Source organism: Ostrea edulis, chromosome 1 (genome assembly GCF_947568905.1).
Source record: "Ostrea edulis chromosome 1, xbOstEdul1.1, whole genome shotgun sequence".
In the NCBI taxonomy this organism is placed as follows: domain Eukaryota; kingdom Metazoa; phylum Mollusca; class Bivalvia; order Ostreida; family Ostreidae; genus Ostrea; species Ostrea edulis.
The window spans coordinates 68,890,429-68,903,941 of record NC_079164.1 but is presented as its reverse complement, the minus strand read 5'-3'; the positions used below and the strand labels follow the sequence as shown (position 1 = coordinate 68,903,941).

Genomic DNA, 13,513 nt, shown 5'->3' with positions numbered 1-13,513 from the left:
TTATCGTCCTTTAAAAATTGAAGATTTAAAAAACGTTGCACGCGCATGCGCGTGTGCGTTGGCATTTTTTGTTACACCAACATATAGATACACATATTGTCTACATATGCTGTGAATATCATCTCATTCGCTTCATAAATAAGATAGTTACAAACGTTTTAGCATTATCCAATCAAAATGAAGCGCACGTGCATGCGCGTGCAAATTGGTAATTTTGACCATGTAAATCAGTTAAGGGTCTCAACAACTACCTATGATATGAATTTCAAGCCATTTCAATGAACAACAAAAAAGTTAGACTGATTCCAAAGTTAGCGTACAAATTTTGTAATGCGCGTGCACGCGCATGCGTGCTGGCAAAATAACTATTATTTTTCATATGTACAAATGATATACTATCATCCTATTTAGGTTTTATATCGATCCCTTCAATATTCTGATTTTCCATTTTTTGTACCAAAATTGCAATGCACGTGCGCGCGCGTGTATGCACGTGCAAACAAAATAACTATCACTATGCACATCTACAAACGCTATACTATCATCCTGGAAAGTTTCATATCGATCCCTTTTGTAGTTTCTGAGAACACTACCGGACAAAAAAGTACCGGAGAAAAAGAATAATAATAATAATAATAATAATAATAATAATAAGAAACAGAGTAAAAACAATATGTTCCCAAACTTTGTTTGGGGAACATAATAATAAACAGTAGAATCACTAGAAGGTCTTCCGTTGGAAACGGAAGACCTTAATAATAATAATAATAAGAAACAGAGTAAAAACAATATGTTCCCAAACTTTGTTTGGGGAACATAATAATAAGAAACAGAGTAAAAACAATATGTTCCCAAACTTTGTTTGGGGAACATAATAATAATAATAAGAAACAGAGTAAAAACAATATGTTCCCAAACTTTGTTTGGGGAACATAATAAGAAACAGAGTAAAAACAATATGTTCCCAAACTTTGTTTGGGGAACATAATTACATGTACTAACATATACCCCATTGTTTTTATGTAGTTGCTTAATGAATTTGAAAGCATGGAGACTAACACCTAATAGAGTTGTTGACTGCTTGGAGGATATCAGAAACAGAGAAGACGTTGTTAGTCTTCTCAAACAAAAGGCACTGCCATGTTTCGTAAAAGCAATCAGCAATAACCCTAACCCTAACATGAGAGCACATTACAGGTCTAGAACAAAGTTTCAGAGGAATTGTTAGTATTTTTTACTACTCTTAGACATGCTTTGGGCAATTTTCTAATCAATATCATTATAAATGTCGAGGCCCTGTCCGTGAAAATCCGCGTTAGATTAGGTCCCCAGTACCCCTTGCTTGTCGTAAGAGGCGATTAAATGGGGCGGTCTTTCGGATGAGACCGCAAACACCGAGGTCCCGTGTCACAGCAGTTGTGGCACGAAAAAGATCCATCCCTACTCAAAAGCCGTAAGTGCCGAGCATAGGTTTACATTTTGCAGCCCTTCACCGGCAATGGTGACGTCTCCTTATGAGTAAAAAAATTCTCGAGAGGGACGTTAATCAATCAATCAATATTGGTTCTGTTTTAATTTTAAAAAATGAAATGAATTAGGATTCTGCTTGTAGAAGCAGAATTCCTGTAGTGATCAACTTGTGTGTACATCTGTCTATCTATCTGTCTGTATATTGACATTTTTCCGGGCTGTTTTGAATGGCTACAGATCAAGTTTGAGTTTGAGCTTTCTTGACCTATTTTTGAAAGAGCTATGGACTTTGAAAATAGCAAAATTTAAGGATTTGAAAGTTTTGCTAAACTGTTACTGTGTGGTTTATGTCCTTGATTGTTTTTTAAACCGAAGATTCCATGTCTTTAGCCAGATTACCATTTCAGTTCAAGAAGAAACAGATACCTTGGTCGTGAATAATCGATGGGAATCATAGCGGAAAACAATCTCTTAAAGGACGCATCTCATCTTTTCAAAGTATACCAAAATTACATGCATTTTGTCTTCCTTATACTTATAGTAATCAATTCTAATAGTGTGTACGCCGAAATATTGCGATAATTAACCACTAACATACTTCAATTTAAGCCCCGGTTTAAAAAAATCTAGTTATTAATTAGTTAGGTAGCCACGTGGTACAGTGACATCACATGCGCCCTTCTTCGATCAACTGATTGTGAAAGTAGTGCAAGATATTATTAAAAACTAATTTATTCACCATGGACAACATTTAAATCGATTTTGACAAATTTCTTGGGTTTTATGTTTTCGCCACTAGTGCATACAAATAGCGATGTAAATACCCAAACGTATCGAAAATAGCGAGCGAAGTCTGCAAAATTGTGAGTAAATAATGTTTGTATGGTTCACTTTCTACACACTATTTGGTAATGCTATTCTTTTATACATCTGTAATTGGCCCTGTTTTGTAAAATAAACAGTGCAATTATGTATTTTAGGACTAGACAAATTATGTTATACTCATGTAAAATACTCGAATCTGATTGGTCGGGAAGCATTTGAAAAAACATAGTGTTGCCCTCTGTCAACAGAAAGCACGCGCTCCAGGGTGATAGTATCTAGCAACGGGTAACAGTACTTGACAACGGGTGATATTATAAAAAATATCGCATGCGTCAAATTTATGTGCGTACAGTTCGCCGTAGATTCTTAGACGACGTCATTTGAGCGTTTGTAATAAACACGAATACCCGCATAGATATATGAAATATCGCATGACCGTGGTTGATCAAATGTCAACTGACGTAAGTGTTTCTGCTTTGTTGCTTATAATAAAAAAAAAAATCAATGTTACCCTCAACTAAAATAGTTTATGAAATAAACTATTTTTTGGCAAACTGTAGGTTTGTATATCTTATTAGAGTTATCTCTCTTGTACTGTTCATGTTTAGCGCAAGGGGAGGTAATTTTGATTGTTGAGTTACGCAACTTTGCATATAGAGGGCGCATATTGGCGCATTCTAGAAATTTTTAAAATTAATGGCTGGACAAGTCCAGAGTAAACAGAATTTCTGAAGATTATTTGGGCTTATAGCCAAAGCACATGTAAGTCAATTTGTGTTGTATATATTTGAGTACACCTGATTGAGTGTCATCGGATGCTAACCAGTGTTAACCTGGGCCTGATATAGGTAAACATTAATTGGATATTGCCGAGGAAATCGGCATGGATGGTGTAGTCATTGGAAGTTCCCATGTGAAACGTTTACGATCCTATATGCAGAGCAAACCTGAGCTCAAAAACTTTAACTTGAATAATGTAAATGTTAAAACACACTTGTATGGGATAAGTGGGGGACACTTTACAAATTCAAGGGATGTGAAGAAATTGACCTCATTCATAAACACTGTGGGAGCATCGCCCAAATGTCTGATAATTCAGATTGGGGGGAATGATATGGACTCGCTGGATATTACGCCCCAGGAAGTGATTTTTAAACTCATTGCGATGGCACAGGTGTGGAAAGTGAGATACAACTGTTGCCAAGGGAAGTAACTCGTGTCGTACAACCTTCGCAATACAATGAGAACGTGAGAGAGGCAAACAAGTTTTTTTTTGTTTTTTTTTTGTTGAATTTTCATCATTTATTAAAAAGTATACATACTATTTGGGATAAAATATCCTCGGATACTCCCTCTTAATTCTCACCAATGGTGCCAGGGGCCCATTGGATTGAATGTATTTTATTATAATATTATTTTATATAAGGCATATATATAATTTATATGAAAATACATAATATCAAATATTTTTCGAAATCATAAAAATATCATATACAACGTTGATATAGATATATCAACAGTAGAATAACATAGAAATTACTTAAGGAATAATATATGAACAATGTAGTCCTAAGTTGACCGTATAGTTATAATGATAAATATTTAAGGATAGTTTATACTGGTCTCTTCACAGCAGTCAAGTTACATTAATTTACAAAGATGTTCAAAAAATTTATGCTCTTTTGCATTTATATACTTCAATACTGATGTATAGAAACATAATGATTTTTTAACATGATTATACATATTAAAAGTCGTTTCACTTAAAGAATCTAATCTACATAACATTTTATGTTTGTATATTCTGTAGGCTATATAAGTAATAAGTAAATTTAAGGATTTGGTTTTATCATTTTGTTCTAGAAAAAACCCAACAACAATGTGTTTCCATTGAACTTTGAAGGATAGATAACTGCCAACAGTGTTCCATATATTTAAAACATTATCACACTCGTAAATCAGATGATTTGTAGTCTCAACTTGCTTACAATGTGTACATTCATTCTTTACATCTTTTTTCCATTTGCTAATATATGCATTATTACATAATATGTTATTCAATAACTTATAACTGAATTCCGCTATCTGTTTGTCTTTCAAATCTTTAATTTTACATTTATAAATGTTTATCCAATTAGAATCACCGAATATTTTGAATTCTTCAGCTAGTAATGCCTGAACATTGGGTTTGCAAAACTTTTTTTCAACTAAATTTTTATAAAAAAGATTACTTGATGTTTTAAGTATATTGGTAAATTCAAGAAGGAAGTTAAAATTAGTGACATTTTGTTTATTTACACAGCTTGAATTTGAAAAATCGTTTAGTCCTCGAATTTTTCTCGTGATTGTCATAATAATTTTGTATTCACATAGCAGTTAGATTTGTCATTAATGTATGAATAATGTTCTAGCGGTTTAAAAATTCCAGATCTCACCCAATTATCGAAGAAAATGGGTTTTCCTTTATATTTCAGATTTGTGTTATTCCATAATGGTTGTTGTAAAATATCATCAGGTAATCTTTTATCAAAGTTAAGTTCTCTTTTACATTCATTAAAGCAACACAGCATTTCTTTATAAAATAGTGGTAATTTAGTTTTGTTTAAATTCCCCACATCAGTAGTTGAACATTTTAACATACAGTATATATCAAAGTTAAGTTTTCTACAATAATTATTTAAAATTTCAAGTAAGACTCCCTTTGAATTTAATAATCTCGGTATCCATGCTGCTTTTAATTTGCATTCTACATCTACTATTGAAAGACCACCTCTTGTTACATCTCCAACCAAAGTGTTTCTTTTGATTCTTTCTTTTTTATCAAATGAAATTAAAGATTAATCGTACTTTTTTCATAAAATCTTTATCAGGAAGACATAGAATTGACGATACATATGTTAATTTTGAAATGGCAAGTGTATTTATGATGCATGTTTTGCCAAAAAGTGTTAATTTTCTTCTTTTCCAGGATTCAAACAATTTTTCCATTTCATTATATATTCTCATCCAATTTTTATTGTAACATTCTTCTTTATCGTGACCTAAAAAAATGCCTAGACACTTGACCGCTTTACTTGTAACTCTAATACCAGAAAGTTCTTCAAACTGATTTTTCAATCTTCCAAGCAAAATACATTCAGTTTTGTTGATATTAATTTTAAAGCCAGCACTTTCACAGAATTTATTTATTTCATCTAGGGCATTTTTCATAGAAATTTCATTATTTACCGCAACTGTTAAATCGTCTGCGTGCTGTATACTCTTTATTTCAGAATTATTTATCACAACACCGTTAATGCTGTTATTGTTTTTTATTCTAATCGCTAAGATTTCTGCTACAAAAAAGGGAAACAAGTTATTAAAAGCAGAATTGTCTCGCGCACCAAACAGTGCTATAACATACTGGAAAATCAAAGGGGTGAAGACATCTATGGATAGTAATTATGTAGACGGGGTACACTTCAATTGCCAGTTTGGCATGCCAAAATATTTTCGGAACATTACAGGGGCCATCCTGACAGCTATACGACACAGTTAAGTTAAGTATGACATGATGTGTTTTAGAGAATGATGGGCTTTAAAAAAAGGAAAATTATATAATAGATAACACGATGTTATACTTCACAAATGGCTCATTACTGGATGGATAATGCTACATTAAATCAGTAATTTTTGTAATAAGCAGTTCATATGGAATTGGTCTAATAATGCTGTATGGAGTTTACTTATAGAGCGTATGACAATTTAGCCAATTCACATATGGAATCGGTCTGCCAGTTCAAATGGAATTTGGTTTGATGCATATATTAGAAAGATGTTCATATGGAACTTGTGGTTCCATGGAACCCTGAATTTGATAAGTATATGTTCAAATGAAACAGTTCAAGAGACACTATTTGTCGAAATGCGCATCTGGTGCATCAAAATTGGTACCGTATAAGATTTTTATAGTATGACCCCTGGGTTGAGGCCTCTGCTGGTGGACTGTTAGTCCCCGAGGGTCTCTACAACCCAGTAGCTCAGTAAAACTCTGATATAGCGAATTTCTGCGGACACTCTAAAAATTCGCTCTAAGCGTAATTCACTATATGTTTATAGCGAATTCATAATTAAAATATAACGAATTCGTTATAAAACTGATTTGTTCTACATGTATATCAGTTGCATAAGAAAGCAGTAATCGATATACTTGAGTTTGTATTGTCTCTAAAAGAAATTAAGCCTATGTATTTTCGAGAAGAAATATTTTTGTACAAAATATATACACACTGATTTATATATGATAATTTATCTTTAGGGATTGTTAGGTTACGCAAGAACATGTCGAAAGAAAAATATCAACAAAATTATGTGCAATGCATACAAACAGTCTCTTGCAGTTGTCATTTACTTGTTGCTTTACACAAATAAATGAGTGTACGATATAATAAATGCAATCAAACTTCAAATTTAATTAACGAGAATAGTTAACAATACCGACAATATATTTGCTAAATGTATGTGTAAGTATTGTTTTGCGTTAACAATCTCTTTTGAAAAAATACTAAAAGAAATTTTGTAATAAGCGATTGTTAAAATTCACGAGTTTAAAATGAAAAAAAAAAAACATTATAAAAGGTGATTTTTACGTTCATTTTTAATTCAAGGGGAATATGAATTTACTTCGTTTTATCCGTAAATTCGCTATATCCATGTTCGTTATAAACGCAGATTTTTATATAGAATATATAAAGAATTTGCCGGGGAAATCGATTTTACTTCGCTTTAGCCGTAATTTCGCTATATCCGTGTTCGCTATATTCGAGTTTTACTGTATTTTGTTACTAGCTTGAAAATACGGATGTATATTTAATTGCTGTTATGAAATTTAAAAATTTATTCAAAATTAAGGATTATCTCCCTCACGCATAGCTTTTATCCTTAGACGAATTGGACTCCACTTTTTGGCATACTGTTTTTCCCTATAATAGCTCTACAACTTTATTGTTATTTCGGATTTCAAACATTTCGGTTGAGCATCACTGAAGAGACATTAGTTGTCGAAATGTGCATCTGGTGCATCAAAAGTGGAACCGTATAATTTTTTTTTATATATGGAACTGGGCATCCAACATTTTTCAGTTCATATGGAACTGGAATAGGGTAACTGATAATCAGTTCAAATGGAATTGATGTGTTTATAAGGAACACTTTGTGTATCTGTTTCTCATGGTATATATTAAGTCAGAGTGAAATATAATTACCAGATATAAGCTGATATTTCACATTGTATGTATCTGATTAAATCAGTATAACTATGTATGGGAGTCTGACAACAAATGTTTGTTATGTAAACAACTGTAAACTCTCTGAGGCAAAGGAATAATGAATTGAATTTTTCAGTTAAACACAGGTTATGGAACAGGCCACTTCACGTCCAAAGTGGAGGAAGGTGGGGAGTCTCGTGGGAGAAGCGCAACACCTAGGAGGACTACAACACAATCAACGTCTGTAGGAAGAACCCCACGTGGCAAAGCAAGAAGTCGGATACTCACAGTAGACCGACTCTTGACGTAGGGCAAGGTACAGGACCTGAACAGATAAACACAGCTACACAAGTGGCCAATGAACATGGAGACACACCTGTTTTAATTTATGTGGGTAACCAGAACCTGACTACTGAGTCGATGACACAGATGTTAACAGCAGCCATCCCGGTTATTACACAAACTGTTTTTCAGTCCTACAGAACAGCGGTATGTTGCCTGGTGGAATACTACAACAGAACAACTCAAGTACCCAGCCTAACCTATCGGAGAGCAGTACTGCCACTGGAAGTACCACTGACGAGGCTGCCGCGCAGAATGTGGGTGATGGAAATGGTGCCAATGAAGGAGCAAATAAGTCCCCAAATCTTAGTATTGCACAAGAACTGTTAGGCAATATTGCACCTGCCACTAGTCAAACCACAGAAAGTAGGGCGTTAACTCCTGCAGTATCAACATATTCGTCGGTTTAGATTTGATTATATATGTATAAAGACCAGACTCTGGCATAATCAGTTGAAAGACATAACACCATAAGCAGGAACAAATCTAATATTACGACATAGAATGGAAGTAAACGTCGACAATGTATTTCGAGTTGAAGGCCAAAGTTAGAATTTCTTACTGATTATAAAAAGGTAACGATGACGAAGAGTGATCCTTATAATCGTATAAAAATACAAAATTAAGAGTACTGGACTCTTATACACAGCAGATGTGCAATCAGAATTACGTTTTACAAAAAAGCTTACGACTAAGACCAAGACCTTCTTTTGTAATTTTTTTTATTCTTTACGATAATTAAACAGTGATTTTTATGGAAGTCTGATTTCACAAAATTTATTAAGTTGACTAGATTTTAGAACTATGGAACATTCTTAGTCTTAGTCATAAGACCTTTTGTAAAACGGGGTCCAGGTAAGTAGGGAGATGAAACATCCCTTGTCGACCGTGAGCCCTATCTCTTGATCAAGTAAGTGGAGTAATCCTTATCAAGATTATTATGTAAAGAACGGCCTGGCAATTGGTATGAAACACGTCAGACAGTATTTGAGCTAACGACAGGTTAACGGTGTCTTTCTAAATTAAAAGCTTTTTAATAAATCATGCCTCAAAAGACTGCAAAACAAAACAAAACAGGGAAGCTAATTAAGGTGCACAAATCGCACCCATGGAATACGTAGATTTTGTCAATAAAGAACACCAACATCTTTTGATATCGCTTTCTGAGTAGTTGCGCGCAGAATTAGAGTACCTTTTTACGTAAAATTAGAGTGGTGCTTAAGAAAGTATTTTGGACGACCGATCACAAGATATGAATACTTTCTTTCCGTGTTCCATTGTTACTGATTAAGCATACGTCTTTGGTGCCAAAATGGACTTTTTTGTGAGGGATGGTGGTGTAAATTGTTTAAAAGTCGTAGGTTTATATATAATGTTGATTTGAGAAAAGTTTTGTGATTTCAAATTTTCTAAAGGTCTTTCAAACTTTTTGAGAATCCATATTTGATTTACGCTAGGTCTACTTTTCACATATTTTGTGGCACAATATGTCTAGAGTTGTTCCTTCACAATAATATTTTTCGTGAGGTGTAAAAATGAAGCTTGATAAAACATTCACTGGATTCTGTAATTTATATCCTTTAGTTAACTTTTCTATAGTTTATTGGCTACCCTAATCAAAGGTACTAAGTCTGTTGTCAACGAACCAGAAAGTGGATTTTTATGTCATAACGTGATGTTAAAGACAAGCCCATGGGATAATGAGATGTCAGCAAAAGAAAAGGAATAAAAAGCAAATATTTTGTTCCTTATTCTACTTTTTTTCAATATAAATTACAGTGAGTGTTGATTCATCCTTTTATCGAGCATGGAAGCGTCAAAGGTAGTATTACATTTGCTCATTTACGATTTCCATATGTTCTAAATGTAATTTAGACAAGTTAACGTTTTACATTACCATTCTCATTTCTCATTCGTCTTCTTCTGAACATGAAGTAGGCAAAAGCTGATAGAACCAGAAGACTCAAAGGAGTAAATATCCCAATCACTATAATCATTGTTGATGTACCTGTATCCATCGGGGTATTTCTATTAGTTGTGGTTTTGTGACGGGGGTAGATGAAGGCTGCCTGTAAAAGATGTAATCAAGGTATCGAGAAAAATCATTAAAATGTTAGGAACTTTATTATCATGGTGAACGCTACTGATATATTTCATTTATTTTTGTCGAATGATAATCTAAAACGCATTAAATATTGTGTATTTATTGAAAATATACCAGAGAAAAGGGCATGCAGGATCTGCCAAATAGCATTTGGATTCTTTATTGATCAGCGAACAGACAAGAACTATCAAAATACAATCATATATTGTGGTTTCACTATTTTTCGATGATTTGATTTTTGTTGTTTCATTGCGGTATCAGACTACGGAATCGAAACATGCAAGCTTTGTTTTAACTGAAAGAAAATCAAATTTCAAGGAAACCGTATTTCTTTACTTATCCATGAACTTTGATGACAAGGTGAAGATAACGATCAACCTCATAACTCCTATAAATATTACAAAATTCAGAGCAGGACAAACACGGATCCATAAATATTCCAGAGGTGGGATTACGTGATTAGGAGGAGTAAAAATGTCATTTCGACCGTGTATCCTGGGGTCCTTGTGTGTCCTAGTATTATTTTTGTATTTCAATTGGTTTTTTTAGAAATCATGACATTGATCACTATTCGTTGTCTTCACTTTATCATGTTATAATCATTTCATACTCACATTGGTACATCGTCTCGGAAGTGTAAAGGATATCAGGACATCCATCTTTAAATTGGTGGCACTCTCGAGCATCCAAAGTGTTTCCCGAAAGAAACATGCAAAGACCTTAAACATAAGCAGACTGATTGAAATAAAATAGTAGAAATAAAACGAACATTCAAATATATGTTGCCATTACAAAGATATTGTCATGGTTGTTGTCTATTAACGAATATAACTAACAATGATTTAAACAAACCTTCATGAAAGTAATAAAGTGATATTTCAATGCACTAAGGTACAGATGATATATACTACAGTGAGGACTTAAACTACATGTTTTATATCTCAAATACCTTTTCCTATCAATCCACTTGTTTTCGGATAACAAAACTTGACAAGTTGTGTAAAGTTTGACATGGGTACACAATGATACTCATTCTTAGTTTCGTCGTAACCAATAGAACAATTAAGTTTTCCCGAGGCTTCTTCCACTTCAGTTTCATTTTTAGGGCAAATGTCTACCGGAAACACCGATAATGTGGAAGTTGAAGTCTGGAAAAAAAAATGAGAAAAGTCCATTTCATATGAACATCTATCTATTTTTGCCACTTTGAAAGGCAATGAAAACAAATGGGTGATGTATCATTAGGTTTTCAGTTTGATTTGGATTCAGATTTCAACTTTCAAGTTTAGTCAGTATCCTGACTTTTTATTAAGTTTATTTGGCCTATATTATTTTGTCTTTACAAATCAATAATCATATGAAAAAAGCAATGACAATAACCCTTCTTAATCATTTTAGGAAGAAAGTGTGGTGCAACTCCTGTAATATCACTTATATTGGGTTAATAAGAGAACACATAATTTATGAGGTGTCTGAGAATAATTGGGAAAGCTAAACAGTGCTTGCAAACGTATCGATTCCACTTTATTTTTTCGTTCTTAGTTCAACATCAGCAAAGTCCAGCTGCCATGTATTTGGAATCTGACTGTCAATGTGTCTTGAATTTTAGAAGACGGTAAAACGTAATATAAATGAATTCAGTCAGGACGTAACAACTATGAATGTAGGTGGTGGATAACGTGTGTCCAGATATTTTCATTTATACCATTCCTATTGATATTCAAACATCGTTTCAAATCTTCAAAATGCCTGTGAAACAAAAGCCGTTTTGTAAACAAAATTAAGGAAAGAAACTTATCACATCAAAGTAACCCGATGATGTGTATAACACAAAGCATGATCTACAGAAAAAAGTACATCAGGACATATCAATGTAAAGCAGCATGAAGAGGAAAATCCCTGAGAGTGGAGAACTTTGCAGTTACATAAAACAACACCAAGCTCACTTGGTTGTAAAAGCAGATCGCATAGATATATCGACCTATAACATAGAAAGAACAATTATAATGGAAAATCCCAGATTAATTGCAAAACTTAACAGAATCTTCGTGTAAGCACTATGAAATATGCATTGTTAAACACAACTCATGCAAGATTGGAACGAAGGTGTACACGTTTTAGAGATTAAAGAGATTTATCTTTCTAAAGAAACATAGTATCCAATTAGTAAATGAAGTGTATAAATTTGCTTCACCGGGCCATCTCTACAGAAAGTGTATACTAAAGCAGCGCAAGCAATTTGCATATAATACATTCTTAAATCAAAGATACTTCTATGACATAGTGACGACCAACGCTTCAAGCTCACGCACTTGTTCAGAAAGGTACTACACACTCAGTCAGTAAAGTACTGCGTTATCTTATGACATAACAACATTGCTTTCTGAATTATTTATTGAGGAATTGGAAAACGTTGACTTGTCACGTTGTACAATGTCTGAATACATCGTGTATGTAGAAAATGATTGGATTACTTTCAAAGATATTTTCTAAATGTAATTTTGCTCACATCAAAGACGTGAGGTTAAAGCAAAGAACTGAACCATAGATGAATCATGAAATATTAGAACGAATCACAGAAAGGGATAGACTTTTACACATTTTTAGAAAAAGTAGAAAACAAGATCACAACAAATTTTCTAGAGCAAGAAATTTATTACAACGTAAAATATTGAAAGCAAAGTCAGAACACATATTGAAAATTGAAGAAAACAAAGATGATCCGAAAAGGCTTTAGCAACAATTGAATAATCTTGGATATAGAAGTCAAAATAAGGAGGACAAAAATATTGTTCTAAATATTGATGATAACATCTGCCATAATGAATTTTAAAAAGCTAATAATTTTAACACTTTTTTCACAACTATTGCTTCAAAGATTGTACATGCCTTGCCCATTGCTAAAGGTACATACAATATACTGTCAGAATATTTTAGAAGTTTTTATGCAGAAAGAAATTTGTATAACAACCGTCTTGTTTTAAATGTAGTATCCGAAACGTTTGTGTATGAAGAACTTTGCAATCTTAATGTCACAAAAAGCATTGGTCTGAATGATATTTCTGTTAAATATTTGAAACTACGGGCAAGTGTTATCATAATGCCATTGACATCAAATCATCAAGCAATCTATTGTTTCTGGAATTGTTCCAAACAGTATGAAACAAGCAAAAGTAAAACATCTGTTTAAGAAGGGCAAGCACTGCAAGTATGTAATTATAGAACAGTAAGTATTTTAAGTGTTGTGTCAAAGAAAAAAGTGTTTATGTTCAATTGAAAGATTTTTTTTACAACGAAACAACATGTATGAGTTCCAATCTTTCTTCAGAAGTAAAGTTTCAACTGATACTTGACTTATTCACTTATTAGATCGTATTAGGGAGAACACATCCAAAGGACTTTTTACAGGTATGATAATGTTAGATTTACAAAATGCGTTCGATACTGTTGATCATGAAATTTTACGTAATAATTTAGACATTATGGGAATTGAAAGTAATTGGTTTCAATCATACTTAACAGGCAG

The 13,513-nt window shown here is 33.2% G+C and overlaps 1 protein-coding gene across 1 annotated transcript in view; it reads right to left on the bottom strand.

The window, feature by feature from the left end:
* LOC125645776 (uncharacterized) overlaps positions 1 to 13,513 on the bottom strand; it is a 67,665-nt gene that overhangs the window by 49,033 nt on the left and 5,119 nt on the right. Inside the window, exons 2-5 of the mRNA XM_048871598.2 lie at positions 10,937 to 11,135; positions 10,602 to 10,706; positions 10,102 to 10,171; positions 9,781 to 9,952 (exon numbers count right to left, since the gene is read on the bottom strand). Of these exons, the coding sequence (XP_048727555.2) occupies positions 9,781 to 9,952; positions 10,102 to 10,137 (208 nt within the window). The 5' untranslated portion in view covers positions 10,138 to 10,171; positions 10,602 to 10,706; positions 10,937 to 11,135. The remainder of the gene's footprint in view (positions 1 to 9,780; positions 9,953 to 10,101; positions 10,172 to 10,601; positions 10,707 to 10,936; positions 11,136 to 13,513) is intronic.